The following is a 19,083-nucleotide window of genomic DNA, read 5'->3' on the forward strand; positions in this document are numbered from 1 at the left end:
TAGAAAGTTTAAGAATTGGAATTGCGTCAGGTCGGAGGCTACTGGCCGGGCAGGGGGGATTTGGCTCTTTTGGAAGCCAGGTCAAGTCAATATTGATATTGTTACTATGGACAGTCAATTCATCCATAGTAAGGTGTGTTACCCGGGTAATAAACCCTTCTTTATTACCTTCGTCTATGCTGATCCTGTTTCGACTAACCGAAGAAGGCTGTGGGAGATCCTTCATTCTTTTAGCTCTAACATGGTGGAGGCGTGGTTGGTTGCCGGGGATTTTAATGACATTGCCCTCTTGAGTGATCAGAGAGGAGGGGGTAATCATTATGTGAACCGGTGTCTTAATCATAAGCAAAGTATGGATATGTGCGGGCTTTCGGACCTAGGTGCTGCTGGCCACAAATTTACCTGGAAAAGGAATAGTGTGTTTGTTAGGTTGGATAAGGTGTACGCTAATGTTGCAGCGATTTATAGGTTTTCTGAGGTCAAGGTACTTAATCTCCCTTTCCGTCACTCAGACCATTGCCCTATCCTCATTAATTTGGTCAAAGGAAATCGGCTGAAAGGTAATAGACCTTTTAGGTATCTGGTGGCTTGGGAGTCTCACCCCGAGTTTAAGGATTTCGTTAAAAGCAATTGGCATCCCCACTCTGATGTTCTCCTCGCTACTGAGGAATTCAGGAGGAATGTGGCTGTTTGGAATAAAAATACTTTTGGTCATATTATCAGGAGGAAGAACAAACTCTTGAGGAGAATGGAAGGTGTTCAGCGTTGCTTGGAGGTTCGTTTTGATCATAGCCTGAATGGTCACCTAAGAGCTCTTCAGAACGAGTTGGAAGCTGTGCTTAGACATGAAGAGCTTCTGTGGTTCCAGAAATCTAGGAAGGCTTGGATTCAAGACGGGGACCGGAATACCAGGTTTTTCCACCTCTCAACGATCATTAGGAGACAGCGAAATAGGATCGAGGCTATTAAAGACGCCAGTGGTGAGTGGATTTTTGAGGAGGAGGACATTCGGCGCCTTGCCCTTGATTTCTACAAGGACCTGTTCAGAGAGGAAGCTGTGGACCTAGAGAGTGCCCACTCTGGCATTTCCTTTCCTCGTTTGGGGGAGGATGCTATTAATAATGCTTTCCATCCCATTGAGCTTAAAGAGATTGATCTGGCCTTCTCCAGCATCGGTTCCACTAAGGCTCCTGGTATTGATGGTATCCCCGCTAGTTTCTATCATAAACACTGGGACACTGTTAAAGAGGGTATATACAGCTTTGTGTTAGGTGTCTTTGGTGGTTCGAACGATATCAGTTTGGTTAATAAAACCCTCCTTGTCTTGATTCCTAAGGTTGCCAAGCCTTCTTCCTTTCTCCAGATGAGACCCATTAGTCTTTGTAATGTCTTGTATAAAGCTATTACTAAGATTGTGGCTAATAGAATCCGGAAGATCCTTCCGGATATTATCAGCCAAAATCAAGGGAGCTTTGTTCCTGGAAGACAATTGATGGATAACGTTGTTATTGCCCAGGAGGTTGTCCATTCTATGAAGATTAAGAAAGGCAAGAAAGGGATCGTGGCTCTCAAGCTGGATCTGGAGAAAGCCTATGATAGGTTGAACTGGAGCTTTCTTCTGGATAGTTTAGCCAAAGCTGGTATCCCGGAGAACTGGAGGAATTTGATTGGAAAGTGTATCTCCTCTCCTGTTTTCCAGGTTATGATCAATGGGGATATGTCGGATGAGTTCTCTCCATCCAGGGGTATTCGTCAAGGGGATCCTATGAGCCCCTTCCTTTTTGTTATTGCCATGGAAAGATTGTCTCACCTGATCCAAGAGGCGGTGAGCAAAGGGACTCTCCACCCTGTTTCCATCAACAGACATTGCCCCCCTGTTACCCATTTACTCTTTGCTGATGATGTCATGCTTTTTGTGGAGGGTAATGAGGAACAAATTAAGGCTGTGATGGATATCCTCGACTGCTTTTGTGAGGCTTCTGGCCAGAAGATTAACATCCATAAATCCCGTATGCTTTGTTCCAAGAATATGGATAATAGCTTGTGTAGAAGACTGAGTGAGATGTCTGGCATTCCCCTGACTCAATCGTTTGGGAAATACCTTGGGGTCCCTCTTCATAGTGACAGGGTGTCCAAAGCCTCTTTTAAAGACATTTTGGACAAATCTAACGGTTTGTGTGCTAGCTGGAAAGCTAATTCTCTTTCACTTGCAGGTCGCCTTACTTTAATCCAGTCTATCAACTGCGCTGCTCCAAATCACATCATGCAAGCCTGTAAGCTCCCTGAGCCGGTCCTCAACGACCTTGATAAAATTAATCGGCGTTTTCTGTGGGGAGAGTCTGGGGATGGGAGGAAGATTCACCTGGTCCCTTGGAAGGAAGCCTGCCAGCCTAAGAGCAGGGGGGGTCTTGGTATAAGGCAAGCTAAGGACAATAATAAAGTCCTGTTAATGAAGCTTCTTTGGAGAATGTGGCAATCCCCCTCCTCCCTTTAGGTTCGTCTTCTGTGCGGCAAGTATAGGAAAGATAGAATCTTTGGTGGCCCGAAGGAGAGGGTTGTCAGCTGTTCCTTCCTCTGGAAAGGGCTTAGTGCTGTTTTTGCTGAGTTCTGTACGGGGATTGGCTTGGAGGTAGGTAATGGGAGATCCATTAGTTTCTGGTATGACACCTGGATTGGTGACAAACCGTTGATTGAGGTGTGCATCGCCCCTCCGCCGAATGATCTCCTCTCCTGGAGAATTGCTGATGTGGTGGACTCGGAGGGAGACTGGATCTGGTCTAAGTTCGACTCCTTTCTTAGCCTGGAGACCCTCCTTAATATTAGAGGTGTGAAGATTAGTAATCAGGAGGAGGATAAGGACAGACACTGCTGGGCCTTGACTAATAATGGTTCTTATTCTTGCAAATCGGCCTATGAAGCTTTTACCCCTAATAGGGCTGATCCTCCTTTGGAAATTTGGAAGTCCATTTGGGCCCTCAAAGTCCCCTACCGCATTAGGAGTTTCCTATGGCTGGGAGTCAAAGACAGGCTCCTCACGAATGCAGATAGACACAGAAGGCACTTGGCTGTATCTGGTGCCTGTAGCAGATGCATCGGCCATGTGGAAACCTTGTGCCATGCTTTGAGGAATTGCCCGAATAGTAGAAAGGTTTGGGAAGGGGTCCTTCCTCACCACATCCTTCCTTCCTTTATGGGGTTCTCTGATATTGACTGGTTCTCTGAAGGCGTTAATGGGAATTTGTTGGCCAGTATGGAGCACGGGGCTATTCTCTTCGCTATTATTTGTCACCAAATGTGGAAATGGAGGAATGAAGAGTTATTTGCTGAGAAGACTGTCTTTATTCCTGACCTCCGGTTTTACTTCTCGAAAAAACTCTCTGTTATTACAAAGAGTTTTGAAGGAGAGCCCCTGGTTCACCCCTCCCCGGTTAAAGAGGTCCAGTTAGTTGGTTGGAGGAAGCCCAGGGAAGGGGTTGTCAAGTTGAATACGGATGGCTCCTGCCTTAGTAATGGCAGAATTGCTGCTGGTGGAGTTCTTCGGGATGCTGGTGGCGCCTGGCTGGCTGGGTTTACCCATAACTTAGGTACGGGCTCCTCCTTTACTGCAGAGCTCTGGGGGATCTTGTCTGGCATTAAACTCGCCATTCGCATGGGTGTTAAAAGTCTTTCGGTGGAGTCTGACAATTTGGAGGCTATCAACAGGATTTCGGATAGACAGGCTGTTTGTCTTAAGAGTCAGAATCTCATTAAAGCCATCTTGAGGCTTCGTCCTGCCTTCGATTCTCTTACCTTCTCCCATATTTATAGGGAGCAAAACCGCGTGGCGGATCGCTTGGCAGCTGCTGGGCATGGGGGGATGTTAGGTGTTTCTACCCTTTCCGTTCCTCCTTCTTTTCTGTTACCTTCTCTTCTTGAGGATAGGATTGGGGTCAGTCTTCCTAGACTGATCCCGGGTTAGGTTTTTGTTTGTTTGTTTTTTTTTCTTCCCTTCTTACCAAAAAAAAAAAAAAAGAACACCAAACATTTAGGCACTTATAGAAGCAGGTTTAGGCCATCTCCAACCCATTACGCTATCTCTATCTCCATTTTCTATTTTTTAAATATCAAATCTTATTTTTTCTCCAACCCACTACACCATTTATTACACTAAAAATAATATTCTCCACTTTATTTCATTTTACATAACACTTTTATTAATATTTTATTAGTTTTTACATATATTATTATTATCATAAATAATCTATAATAAAAAAATAATTTAAAAAATAATTAAAAAATAAGAAAACAATGTTATTTAATTAATAATACATTTAACTACTCCTACCAAAAAAAAATAATACATTTAACTACAAAATATAAAAAGAAAAAAAACCTTTAAATAATATTTTATTTGTGAAACATAATTTAAATCTTTTAAAATAATAAATAAATAAATATATATATATATATATATATATTTTTTTTTTATTTCCACCAAAATAAATTTTGGTGGAAACCAAAATCAACCAATTTTGGTTGATTTTGTATTTCTATGCCAAAATGGCATAGAAATTTGGTGGTGGTTGAAACCAAAGTAGCATTTCCAACCTTCATTTGGTGAGGGTTGGAGATGCTCTTAGAACGATTAAAGCAATACTCGTTAAACAATGTGTTATTTCAGGATGATTAACAAGTAACCTTATGATAGGAGTTAATTTTTTTTTTCTTTTTTTTTGGATAAACAAGAAAAGAAAAAACACAACAAAAAGAAAAAGCTAAGGCAGAATCATTCTCGGAAAACCAATACCCAACACATCATCCAGCAACGGCCATCAAAATCATGGGTCATACCTACCAAATAATCAGCAACCCGATTCTGCTCCCGGAATATATGTCGAATCCGAACACAATCGAAATTTTTGATAAGGTGCTTTATACCTTTGAAGAACCTTTACCAATCTTCTGACGGGTAAATTTCATCAATGGTGTACAACCTTTGCCCCATATCACACTTTGGTGTACAATCTTCAATTTGTCTCATTAATATATATAAACTTATAGGCGACTTCCCACTTTGGTGTATAGCCGGTTAAAATGACCGGTCAACCCAAAGTCAACGTGACACCTCATCATTTTTTTTATTACACATTTATAAAATGGGATCCATAAATAGTGAAATTACAAATATAACCTCATTACTAAATAAAAAAATACAATCTCTCCATTTTCCCTTTCTATCTCTCTATCTTTTTTTTTTTGGAAACCCCTTCTCTCTCTAGATCATTTCTCTTGCGATTGAATCTCACAATTTCCTCTTATGCTTTCTTTAAGAATCCCTTAGTCAATTCTAAAAACCTTCTGCTACTTTCTTTCAATGAACTTTCTTCATTTTACTTCACAACATCCCTAACTTTTGAAATTCCTGCAGCACAGTTTTGAAACATCAAGAATCCATTATTGCAGCTTTTTTCACAATAATGAGCTCTCTACTCAAACCTGAAACAACATGCAACCCGAGCTTTAGGAACTCAACATCATCCTGAAAAGTGAAGCTATTTGATTTTGATTTGTGCCTGAAAGTCGAGAACCTTCAGATCTGATGGTTTCCTGAACAACAAAATGCAAGAGTGTGGTTTTCCGATCGCCACTATTGGTGCCAAAATTCACGCGATTACCAATTATTTCCAGTAAATTTTGCAAGCAGTCTGTGGTAAACATGATTCCGTTTATATCCAGGCTATCATGGTCGTTAAGTTAGAAAGTGGAAGAGAAAGTAGGTTGGGATTGAGTGCTTACAAGGATTTTTTTTTAGCAAAATTGTGAAATTATGAAATGATATTGTGAAATTAAGTTCTATTTCATTTATTCTTTAATTCCTGGCCTATACAAACAACAAAGAAATATATTAGCAGTAATTTGAAAATTGCTACGCATAGGAAATATTTTCATTTGAATAAGATAAAGATGATTCACTGAAAATAAATTATATAAATTGAGATTAGAAGATGATGTAGCTAGCATCTTTCAACTCAGATAAATGGAAAGTGAGGGAAGAGTTAGAGAGAGAAAATATTTGTAGAAAAAACAAAGATAAAGAGAGGAAGGAGGAAATGGGAAGATTATGGTTTTTTATTTAGTAATGAGGTTATTTTTGTAATTTTACTATTTATGGATCTCATTTTATAAATATATAATAAAACAATGATGAGGTGGCACGTTGACTTTGGGTTGACCGGTCATCTTAACCGGCTATACACCAAAGTGAGAAGTCATCTATAAGTTCATATATATTAATGAGACAAATTGAAGGTTGTACACCAAAGTGTGATATGAGGCAAAAGTTGTACACCATTGATGAAATTTACCCATCTTCTGACCGAACCCGGCCACCTAGTCCCCCATGACCGTCACGAATAACCTCGCCAGCCGAAATGGATCCATCGCTCAGCGTCGAGCCATCATTATTGAGCTTGAGCCACTCCACATGAGGTTTCCATCCAATAAAACTTGCTTATACGATCAAACAATATCGCAACAAACACCCGCAGCCGGATAGAATAACTCCTGGTATACAGCCAGCATCAATGTATCAAAAGGCGTATGAATCTGGTTCTTTACTATAAAAACCGTTATTTTGGACATGCTTTTTGACACACTAGTGATCTAAACGTGAACAATAGATCTGAAAAAAAAAAAAAAACCTAACTTGAAAAATCTCTCCCTAATTATGAATTACCAAAAAAACAAATATATAACAAGACGTGGCAAGTTTCTATTTGATAGCATGACTAAACATTCTTGATCGAACATAAGAGCACAAGCATAAGTCTTTCCTCTCCTTAATAGCAAATCCAAACAGAGTATGCTGCCTCTTCCTCCTCCTGCACCACCTAACTTCATCTATTTCCATCACTGTAGCTCGATTCAGTTTTAAAGCTTTCTGTCAGGTAACTGTTAAATAATCCATCTATGTTTGATTGAAGTTCTTTTGTGATCTGTTTTGATTTCCCTCATCGAGTCACCAATTTCTGTCGGTTTATGAATTTTATGGGGGGATTTTAGGGTTTAACGAGAGCTAATTTGGAATCTTGAAGTAGGTGTTATCCCCGTAGAAGGGGGATATTGGAATTAGATAATGGATGGTAATAAAGATGAAGCATTGAGATGTGTTCGAATTGCCGAGGAAGCAATTTCATCGGGAAACAAAGTGCGCGCATTGAAATTTATTAAAATTGCGCAACGTCTGAATTCTAATTTGTCTGTTGATGAGCTTATAGCTGCTTGTGATAAGATTGACTTTTCTGGGTCTAATTCAAACCCATCTTCACTTGGTGTAAAAAGTGTTGATGATGAGGATAAGAATAGGTCTCCTTCTTGGGGTTTAAATGGAGAGCGGAATTACACTGAAGAAAATGTGGAATTGATTAAACAGGTTAAGAGGAATAAGGATTACTATTCCATTCTTGGGGTGGAAAAATCATGTTCTGCTGAGGAAATTAGAAAAGCTTATAGGAAATTGTCTTTGAAAGTTCATCCAGACAAGAATAAGGCACCTGGATCTGAAGAAGCATTCAAGAAAGTGTGCAAAGCGTTTAAATGCTTGAGTGATGATACTTCAAGAAAACAGTATGATCAGACTGGTTTGGTTGATGACTTTGAGTATAGCCAGCAGTACAATGTTAGGAGGACCACGAGAAGGAGGAGGAATGTGCAAGAGTTCTATGATGATGATTTTGATCCGGATGAGATATTCAGGTCTTTTTTCGGCCAGACAGAGATGTTTAGAGCACACCATGTTTACAGAAGCAGAAATGGTGGCAGACAAAGGGAGGAGTTTACTGGTGGAGGAGGGCCTAATTTGCTTCTTCTTCTACAGATATTACCTTTCTTGCTGATTTTTGTGCTTGCTTATCTGCCCTTTTCAGAGCCTAATTACTCATTACAAAGGAATTTCTCCTATCAAATTTCTAAAACAACTGAGAAATATGGTATAGAGTTTTTTGTCAAATCAACAACTTTTGATGACAACTTTCCTATTGGAAGTTCTGAAAGAGCTAATATTGAGGATAGTGTGATCAAGGATTATAAAAATTTTCTCTGGCGTCATTGTCATGCGGAACTTCAGAGGCGTCAGTGGAACAGGAATCATCCCATACCTAGCTGTGATAAACTAAGGAATCTTGGATTAGCTTGAAGGTGAGCCAGTTTTACCATTTACTTGTAGGGCTCACAATTCGGGTTATGTTATCTATATGTTTCATATGTTTATATATAATATAAATGCAAGGAAAGTGATAATTGTGTTAATTATCTCGTGTTGTCTCTGTGAATAGTGTTGTCGAATCAGAAATTGTCACCCATATTTACTTGTCTTGAAATTAAATTACTTTGTTTTGTCTTTTTATGTTGCAACTTATAGTGTTAATTAATTTGTCTTCTTTCTGGTGGATCAAGCTGATTTGAATGTTCATTTTGTGCTCATAAGAGCTGTTGTTCATGCACCTGGTTCAGGTTAAGAATTTTTATCGGTACCGCAGTTGCTTTGCTGTGTAAGTACTTGCCTATACCCATCGTGCAGGAAGCTAACTTATGTTAGTGTTACTATCAGATTGTGGGCATAGTTATCAGACGCGTAAAAGTTGCTAGGCTCCAGGCATGTAGCCTGAGAAGCCAGAAAGCAGGCTCTGTTCAAGAGGGGTGCGCCTTTGCAATTTCATTAGCCAGACCAGACAATGTTTTTCTAAAATTCCAAGTTAAAAAGTTGGCGTTTTAACGTAAATCCTTCCCTATCTCTATCTTCTACAGTTGAAGAAAGTGATTATCCTACTAGAGTAGGAAAGTTATCATTAATAACTCTACTTCAAGTGTTAGGCCTAGGCTAAAGGAGAAGGCTAAAGCACCATCTTTTAGTATTCGAGAAAGAATTTCTACAGTTGTAAGAGATGAGGAGGAAGAGAATCTAGCTTTGTAGATGAGTATGAGATTGCGAACCTTGAAGATGAATTTGGTGTTGGAGATGATGATAATGGTGGTGATGATTTTGATGAGTGATGAATATGGACTATGGAGACTTTAGTTTTGATGAAAAGTACTATTAGTTAATTAACTTAAGATTTGGTTGAACTTTAGTTTTTAGATATAGAATCTATTATTATGAATCATGATTATGGAAGTGTTAATAGTTAATTTGGAAATTATTTCATGTTAGAATTTATGATTAATATTATGGATAATTGGATATGATTTAGTATTTGCCTATTTTTGCATTTTAGAAATGTTAAGTGTTGTTATTTGTAATTTTATACGACTTATGACGCTCAAGTGTGAGCCTGTGCTAGGATGCAAGACCCCCTAGCGCCTTCCTTTAATGACTATGACTGGGAGATCTTTTCTGTGGTTATGATGGGTATTGTTTGAGATTTTTCAGCTTGTTCTATATCAGTTTTAGCTTTGGCCCCTTTGTTATAGGTTTGAAATATGATGACAATGAATCTCACCATTTTTTCAAATTTTCATTCTATCTATCGATCTGCACTCTGTAGTTGACTCGTGAATCTGAGATCTCATCCGGTTGTTTAAACTTTGTATTAATCCCTAATTTTGTCATTTCAAATAAAACTATATTCATAATGAGGAAATAAAACTCCTGTAGTTGCTTTTTCCATCCATAACGAGCTTTACTTAGCTCCATTATTTGATTAAGAATCTAGATCAGATTTACAAGCTGCATGATACACTCACTGTCTTTTTTGTTATCGCGTTTTTCATACAATGCAAGGCGCACAAGGCACTAGGCTGAGCGCCTAAGCAAACCAAAGACGGGCGCTGTTACTAAGGTGACTGTGAAGGTGTGCCTAGCTGTGGCTATAAGAGGCACACTTATTTGTACCATGGTTTTTTTTAGGGTTTAAAAGAAGTTGGATACATCTTTAGTCTAATGAATGGTTATAACACTAGCGTAGTATGAAAAAAATGAATGGTTGATGGGTAAATTGGATGAAGAGGGGTTGAATAATGATGGACTCCTGTTTGAAGATGATAATTTCCTACTTCAACTGAGAAATTACTATTTTTGTTGAACACTTGAATTTTGATGATAATTAAGTATTATTGAATTTGATTTTAGAATTTATCATTTTTTATATTTTTATTCTTTTAGTGCGTCTTTTGTCGCTCATACATGCGCCTGTGCCTAGTGTCATGGACACTGTTTTAACTATCTGTCGACCTTGCGACACTAGCAATGTCTCCTCTAAATTACTAGTCAGCCTTACTAATCGTGCTAATCGAAAGTGCTAAGCAAAGTTAAATATGCAGCGGAATCTGATTGCAAGTAGAGAGCCATAAAGCCCTGTAAAGTTTGAGATCACTTTAATACTTTACAAGGTTTATGGCTCTCTACTTGCCATCCAATTCCGCTGCATATTAGGCTTACTAGTAATCTAGGGGAGAAAAGTAGTTAAAGACTGTCTGTGACACTAGGCTCTAAGACCCCCTTGCGACTTAGTTGCGCCTTTAATAACTGGTGAACAACAGTGACTCACTCCAAAAGGATCTCAAAGGAGGAGGACTGTCTCGCATGTATAAGAAGTCATGTAACTCGCTAATTAAGCTATCTAACAATAACTATGTATTCATCGGTGTTCATGATATGTTTAGCATTTCAGTATGACCTACTAATTAGCTAATTAACACTTTTAAAGACACATTTGATTGAATTCAAAATGTGATGCAGATGGGAAAGCTTTTATGAGCCTGGGCAGGAAAAGCTTCTATGGTACCAGTAACAACATAGATAGGAGCTGGCATTTGCCTTCTTCAACAAAGGAAATTTTGGCTATGCTTTGCAGAGTACCCACAATTCGTGTGCAAATCCAGGATTTTAGGGAAAAGGGTTTGCACCGCCCTCATCATGCCGCGGCTTCTCTATTAAATAGGTAAGATATACAAATTTTGTGTAGAGTTTATTTCATGGAATTGGAGTTTCTGGATTTGATGAACATGGCAAAACACAGTATCAGTGTTGTATCTAGTTTTCTTTGTTTCAAAAAGAATGATTTGAGTCTGTTAATTTTGTTTACCACATAGAATTGGGTTCAACAATATCTTGGAACCTTGGTTAAATTGTCTCTAACACTGCTTAGTACTGTATCTAATTTCTGCACTTTAAAGTTGAAACTGCTACTGTAAAATTTGGTCTTCTCTTTTGTCCCTTTGAAATTGTCTAATCTGCATCCATAAAAAATGGGGGCTACGGTATGGAACTTACATTTGATATAAAGTTATTCCAGCCAATTTGTGTACAAAGTTACCGGACTGTTAGCATGGTGCAAAAGACAATTGAGTATATGCAAACTAAGCGCTACACCTGTCGTGTTTGAACTTTACGGCTGATGTGGTACATATAAGTAGCCATGTGGCACATTGTAAGCATACATTTTTTAAAAGTAATATATGTCCAATATGACGCCTAGTTGGCATATAGTCAACTATTTTGCTGTGTCATGTCAATATTTTGATGAGTTTTTTTGTATACAAATTGGCCGAAATGATTTTGGTGAATCAAATGTAAAATTCAGTGATTTTATCGAAATAAAACAAAGCTTAGTAACTTCGGTGAACCATGCCTTCTACATCAGTGATCGTAGGTGCAATTTTACCCGGGAAATGGATGAGTTTAGATTTTAGTTGAATTTTCAGATGTTTGAGCAGGGAGGGAGAAGTTGAGTTTGTGTTAATGTAGGGAAAATTCTTTCTGTCTCTTTATTTGTAGGAGATTTCTTCAGATGTGGCACTCTTCTATTTGTGCACCATTATAGTCATAAACTCAAAGACTATGAGGTTTTTTTTTATGTTACTAAGGAGTAAAATTAGTAATCAAACGTGTTCGGCTCGATTTATAAATGAACCGAGTTTGAGCATGGAAAAACTCGGCTTGAAAGCTCGCGAGCAAACTCGGTTATAGGTTATGAATAAGCTCAATTATAATATTCATGAACAGTTTCGTGAGCAAGTTTCATTTGATTATTTTTTTAATAATAGTATTTCTATAAAGGCGGAAATGTAAAATTGTGTAGTTTGTTTCACATGAAACTTTGTTTTGTAGGTTTCAAAACTGTTTAGTTCTGTGTTAAGAAATTTAATAAGAACGTTAATTAATTAATGAGTTGTTCGTAAGCAAAGCTCGTGAGTAGCTCACGAACAAAATATTGAGTTTGAGTTTGTTAGTTTTTTATGCGTGGAGCATGAGCAAGTTAAAGTTTGGCTCAACTGAAAATTAGAGACTTTTAATATCCGATTTTGAAAAGAGCCATAAATAGTAAGGTATAAATTGAGGGCCGATTTTGAAAGTAAAGGGCCACAAAAAGAGTAAGGTATAAATTGAGGGGCCATGGGTGTAATTTACCACTAATTGAAACGAAACTGACACGTAAATTTTTGGGTTGGATTAGGATTAATATACTAACCTGAAACGACGCGAATATTTAAAATTATTGTTATATTCTCTCGTGTTTCTACATGTCATTTTATTAGTAAAGATAGTAAAATTATAATTATTACTTACAAATATGATTTGAACCTCTTAAATTGTTATAAACTCATCTAAAAATGACATAAAATATTTAAAAATAATATCATATTTTCTTATATTTTTAAAAGTTACCATGTAATCCAAAATACAATACGAATTCGATACTAATTTAAACAGGTATGACACGAAAGTTTTTGGCATTAGATTTTAAGTTTATTCTTTTTAATACGAATTTGAAAATACACAACACGAACACAATTGACGGATCTAAATTTACACACTATTTGAATTAATTCTCCTCTGAAGAATTATGAGGAAGAAGAAAGAATATCTAGTGCAGTGCACGTGATTGTGGGATCCAAAATCCAGCATAGCCATTAATTTGTAGTGAATCTGTGGCTAATGTACTATTGTCCCCCAGCTTCAACCTGGAATTTGTTTTTATCCCGATTTACTCTTCTCTTTTTGGAAATTAGTTGATTATATTAGCTGTTAGCTGATTACATTAACTGATTTGACTAGCTGTTTGGTAAAAATTAGCTGATTGATAATAGCGGTTTGTGCAAAAAGACGAATAAGGACATTTCTTTTTTTAATATTGGAGGAGGAATCTATCTATTAGGGTTAAAGAAGTCCATTAATTTTAATATTGCAAAACGCTAATTGAAAAAGCTCCTAAAAGGAGCTTTTTCTAAATTAGCGTTTTCATCCCAAAACTCTCTTCCAAATCTCTCTCCACCAAACACTTCAATCAGCGGTTTCAGTGGTCAAACCGCTAAAGTTGGTCAAAACCGCTCTTTTTATTTCAAAACGCTCTTTACCAAACAGGGCCAAAGTCCTATTTCAGGAGTAGTAAAAGCTTTTAAGAAAGAAAAATTTTATTTTTACCAAATCGGTTCACTTTTTCATTATTCCATGGGACAATGGGACAAGGTGTAAAAGTATTTTTTAATGATGATGTGCAGTAGTAACTTTACCATTAAAATCTGACATGGTGGTTGATCAAAAAAAAATCTGACATAATGGAATTTTACTTGTAACACTAAAGATTCAAGGTGGGAAAAAAAACCGCTCGAACTTATAACCGAATCGAAAACCGGTAATTCGAACTGGAAAAAACGGTTAATCGAACCGGTGGTTTTTTTTAATGGTTAAAAAATAGATAGGTACCGTGGTTAATGGTTAGCCGAACCGTTTAATAAATCTAAATTAAAAAAAAATATATATAAGCTATTTGACGACAAAAGCAAGACAAATATAAATATAAATACATAGATTATTGATAACTTGTGGAAAAATCCTTGATCGGAGCACTTCCCTATGAGGCGCCGTTGGGATCGGCCGGGGACACTCCGATGCCAAAGTCAGTAATATTCCTGAGAATAAACTGTAAGCACAAAAGTAGAGAATCAGTAAGTGTACCTTTGATCCTAGGAAGCTGGGGTATTTATATAGGTTTTTGTAACCTTCAGCATTAATGGGGAAGCAGGTGAAGAGTCGTGTCATTACTCGTCTTTAATTGCTATCAATTCTCCATTAATCCCAGTATTTAGCATTGAAATCCTCAGAGTTGAAGTATTTGAACAGTCAAGTCTTTATTCTCCTTTAATGGCTATTAATTGCCATTTAATTGTATTTATTCCCATTCATGGATGGTAATAAAGGCGCCTTTTCGTATTCTTTGATCCATCAAGGCGTATGTACGCTCTCCTTGAGAGCTATGGCGGGTCTCCGCTACTCGCTCTCATCGGGCGTATCTCGTTATGGCGTATCTCGCCATGGTCCACATGGCGTGGCATAATGCTAGAGACTCCTTCCTTTTCCTCATTATTTGCATATTCGCCCCTGCATTAATTATCATTAATTCCACATTAATCATGCATAAATATCTTTTTTAGAATGAATAATGGTTTGCCATTATTTCTATTAATTTTCCCTTATTCCTTATTCAAGAATAATTTGGGTTGTTATCAGAAGCCCCCCCTAAAGGTATAAAAAGCTCTTTAGGGCTGTCTAAATAGTGTTTTATTTTTCCATCTTGGAGGAAAGTGGACCCGCCCTAGATGGGATCATATATGGATATGATGCACTTTTAGGGGTTTCTTCTTCTTCGTGAATAGGTGGTCAGCTGTATCCATTATTAGCCTCTAGGGGCTTTTTGAGAGTTATATTTCTTTTAGAAATTGAATAACCCGCCCTTTATGAGACCATTTGTTCCTACCGCATAGGATTATGATTCGCCTTAGGGACTTTTTTTCTTCAGTTCTGCCATATTGAGGAGAATGACCCGACCTTAGGGATCAGTAAGAATGATCAGCCATTTAGGGACGTTTGTGCATTTTGTGGAGGGTTTTGACACTCTAGGCACTTGCCTTTTTAGCCTTTACTCATTTTCCAAAGTGTTTTTACTTTGCATTTGTGAAGGCGAGACTTCGTTATTTCTATGATGAAGACGTGAATTCATTACTTTGATGAAGACGAGGCTTCATTGTTTGGAGATGAAGACGAGGCTTCATTATTTGGAGATGAAGACGAGACTTCATTACTTGGATGAAGACAAGGCTTCATTATTTGGAGATGAAGACGAGGCTTCATTACTTGGATGAAGACGAGGCTTCATTATTTGGAGATGAAGACGAGGCTTCATTATTTGGATGAAGACGAGGCTTCATTATCTTGGATGAAGACGAGGCTTCATTATTTAGAGATGAAGACGAAGCTTCATTATCTTGGATGAAGACGAGGCTTCATTATTTAGAGATGAAGACGAGGCTTCATTATTTGGATGAAGACGAGGCTTCATTATTTAGAGATGAAGACGAGGCTTCATTGTTGGATGAACCCTTTTCTTTCCAGAACTATTTTTACTAATGCATTATATCTTTTAGCAAGTAACTTTTTAGAATCTAGTTTAGGATTTCTCCGATTGTTTAGGGTAGGTGGCCAGCCGTACCCCAATGTGTGAACCTTTGTGAAGGTTAGAAGCTTTTATTCCTGGTGAGGAAGTTAAGCTGCCTTAGGCGATCGATTTGCTTCCTATCTTTGAGGTGAATCGATCTGCCGCCAGGTCTTGAGACTCTTCTTTGGGAAGATTATTTGAGAGTGTAAAGTTCTCACGTCTGAGAAATGTTTTAACTCTGTCTCTGACGACGATCAATTGTTTCCTATCTTTGAGGTAGATCGATCCGCCGCTGAGATTATTGTTCTCCTATCTTTGAGGAGAAAGTTTAGGGTGTAATTTTCTCATGTTTGAGATAATTTTAACCCGCTTTTGATGGTGACCAATATTTTTCCTGTCTTTGAGGAGAGAGTTGAGCTCATTTGAAAGCTCCTGAGGGTCTGTGCTTCTTATCTTTGTGGAAAGGGGATCCGCCCGTGATGGGGATCAATTGTCCTATCTTTGAGGTAATTGATCCGTCTGTGGAACTTTTCATTCGCTAGCCACTGGGCGTATATCAGGAATAAAAGCTAGGCAAATGAATATAAGAAGTATGGCGAGAAACAATAAATTATAAAATATAGGATACTATAACAGTTTAATGCACATATAAGAATACGTAAAAATACTGATTTTTAGGCCTATGGTTCCATCTTTTCTGAGCAACTAGAACCGCATCCTCAATGATGTTTAACTTTTGAGTAATCACATCTGGGCTTACTCCTGTGGGGATCTCATTCTCCTATGCAAATAGGCTTTCAGACTCAATGAGAACTTTCGTAACATCCTCCTTGATCTTAGGTTTTAATCCTTTGGCGATCCGCACCCGCTTTCCATCAGTAATAAGGACGTTTCTGTGTCGCCCAAAGCTGTAGTGACAAGTTCATCTTCCTCACCTTCGTCATCTTTGAATTGTGGACGGATCGATAGCGACGCCGAGTAGGTCTCTTGAACCGCCTTTTGGTTCCCGCTAATCATTATTCCTCCTTTGCTGGTGGGAATGTACATTGCCATACGACGGATGGAAATTAGGGCTGCAACCTCTGAGATGAACGGCCGCCCAAGAATGATGTTATAAGCTGATTGTCCATTCATAATAGAGAACTCCAGATCACCAATCCACGCTTGATCATCATCCGCCAGCTTGCATTCCAAAGTTACATGGTCCTCGGTCCGGATAGTGTGACCTGTCACTCCCATGATGTCAACAATGGTTGTTTCTATTTGGATCGGATCAACCTTTAGTTTGGCGAATGCACCTATGGTGATGACATTGCAAGAACTTCCCGTGTCTACCATTACTCGCTTCATTTCATCTCCCATTCTTCAATTGTCAACGCATCTGTATGTGGAGAGATTACTGGACCTGTTTCTGCAAAAGGGGCAATTGAGGGATGTTTTATCCAGAACGGATATTTTTGCTTTTTCCACGGGTGGCTGATACACTGGTCCATCTACTATGACATTAATGACACTTTTGAATTTCTTTTTGGGATCTGTCTTCTGCTTGTCGTCTTGTTATTTGTTATTCTGGACAAAGCTATCTAGTTTGCCAGCTCCCAGCAAGCTTCAGTGTGGTGGCCAACCTGTAGTACGCTTTGGTGTTTCTTCCAAAGGTTACATGCTCCCCTCCTTTGGGTTCGGGATATGTAATGTCCCGCTTATATTGATTCTTTTCTTTTATATTGTGGCAAGTTAGAAGCTTTAATCATTTTTTCCGCCTCGTACCCCATGATTCGCGCTGTGAATGACGAATTCCTGTTAACTGGATGGCGTATCTTTCTGCATTGTTCTCTTGTCTATCCAGAGCGGCATGCACTCACCTTTCAATCTCATCATTCGTGTGTTCAATGTTGAATCATGATGGTGAAGCCGACTCTTAATCTTGATCTCGATCATGTTGAGGTAATGCTTGGAGCTATGGTTTAACGCGGATGGATGTTGTCACAACCGTGGGAGCCATTTTATCTAGCTTCGAATATCTTGTCTCCGCATCCTTGAACATTTTGCTAACATAATAGATGGATAACTGCTGACCTTCTTCTTCTTGAATAACCACGGTGCACATAGCTTTATCCATGACAGATTGATACAAATGCAGGTCTCTCCTTCAGATTGGTCTGCTCATCAAGGGTGGTTCTGCTAGGAATTGTTTTATACCTTGATATGCTTGTTGACAATCTTTCTAGTACGATGATCCGCCCGTTCAACCTCTGGATCTTTCTCACCCATACTGGGGCTTTCATTTAGGCGCTCTTTTCACCTTTTTCCTCGCATGGCTTTTATTTAGGCGCTCTTTTCACCTTTTTCCTCACAGGGCTTTCTACTTTATCTGGATTTGCTCTAACTCCTTTTTTGCTAATGACATAGTCAAGGAATTTTTCTGAAGTGACTCTGAATATACACTTCTCTGGATTGAGCTTTATTTTTCATGCTAGTGTTTGGCATTGGTTGCATTATTAGCAATTCCCTTGTACCTGTGGGTTAGCACTGAAAGAACTCCAGAAGTGGGGCATACCCTGTCCATTATTAAAAGATTGTGGTAAGGCATAAAAGCTATATTCACTTACCTTGGGGATCAGTGGCTTGATCCACGGAACATACTTCATAGCAAAAGACTATTTGCATTGACCTTGTTGGCAAATATCATGTATAATGCAATGTCTCTTTATGGAATTTTTAGTTCATCTTGGAATCACCTTAATAATTCCTTCACGTTGGTCCCTGACTCTAGAATGAGCTTAGTCAAAGGATAAAACCGAGTAAATATTATATGTCAAACAAATTCATAATAGAATTTTAATCGTGCTTGTTTTAATAATAATATCACATATAACGGTCATAACCATAAAGATTGCTACTGCACATGAATATCATAATGAATTCTTAATAAATAACCATAATGAGAATGATTTAAGAATAATGTCCTTTTGTATTTCAATGCACATTAATATCCAAGATAGCATATTTATTTTAAACATCATAAAAGTTATGACATTCTATACTGGGAAAGATATCTTACATAGTTGCTATTTACTTGCAATCAATATTGTGCATCCATGCATTAACGGCATTCAGAGATCATTAATGCCTCGTTTGGATGAAATATAATTATAGTAAGGTAAGTGATGGTTTAATAATGTAGTTATATATGAAATTACTCTTATATCATTTCATTTGTATAAATAAAATAAAAGAGAAAGGGTAATTTTGGAAGAAAAATACATGTACCATGATTCTCCTCCAATTTGGAGTGTAAGGAAAATTACTCAAAATCCACTCTCACCTACCTTCACATACAATCCTCCAATCTTTAAGGAATTCTCATGTATATCCTAAAATTTTTGCATAAATTAATGTTCTGATCCGAAACCGACACTTGCACTATTTTGTAGTTAGCTCAGGACATGAAAGTTTTGTTTATCCAATTTGGTAATTCATTAGCCCATAATGGCCTTAATAGTTAGGGACAATTACAGGATAATTACAAATAGACTCAATATTTTCAAGTCTCTTATGTTGGTAAAAGAAATTCTAACAATGTCAGGTAAACAGTTTTTATATGAATAAACACATCCTTGTAAAAAAGGGGATGAAATAACTGTTTTACAAAACAATATTCAAAAATATGAAT

General features: G+C 37.9%; 1 protein-coding gene across 2 annotated transcripts; it reads left to right on the forward strand.

Moving 5' to 3' along the window:
* The first annotated feature begins 6,725 nt into the window (after positions 1–6,725).
* LOC136219970 (chaperone protein dnaJ 49) lies at positions 6,726–11,181 on the forward strand. 2 transcript variants are annotated; one of them, XM_066007596.1, is made up of 3 exons: positions 6,726–6,926; positions 7,042–8,175; positions 10,715–11,181. In XM_066007596.1, the coding sequence occupies exon 2, from the start codon at positions 7,115–7,117 to the stop codon at positions 8,171–8,173; it is 1,059 nt and encodes a 352-aa protein (XP_065863668.1). In that variant the 5' UTR covers positions 6,726–6,926; positions 7,042–7,114; the 3' UTR covers positions 8,174–8,175; positions 10,715–11,181. The 2 variants fall into 2 exon arrangements, with proteins under 2 accessions (XP_065863668.1, XP_065863667.1); XM_066007595.1 differs by having other exon boundaries at positions 6,727–8,175.
* The last annotated feature ends 7,902 nt before the right edge of the window (positions 11,182–19,083 follow it).

Source organism: Euphorbia lathyris, chromosome 2 (assembly GCF_963576675.1).
Source record: "Euphorbia lathyris chromosome 2, ddEupLath1.1, whole genome shotgun sequence".
In the NCBI taxonomy this organism is placed as follows: Eukaryota; Viridiplantae; Streptophyta; class Magnoliopsida; order Malpighiales; family Euphorbiaceae; genus Euphorbia; species Euphorbia lathyris.

Excerpts from the sequence above, each read along its gene's own strand:
- LOC136219970 (XM_066007596.1), top strand. The coding sequence starts at position 7,115 with ATGGATGGTAATAAAGATGAAGCATTGAGATGTGTTCGAATTGCCGAG.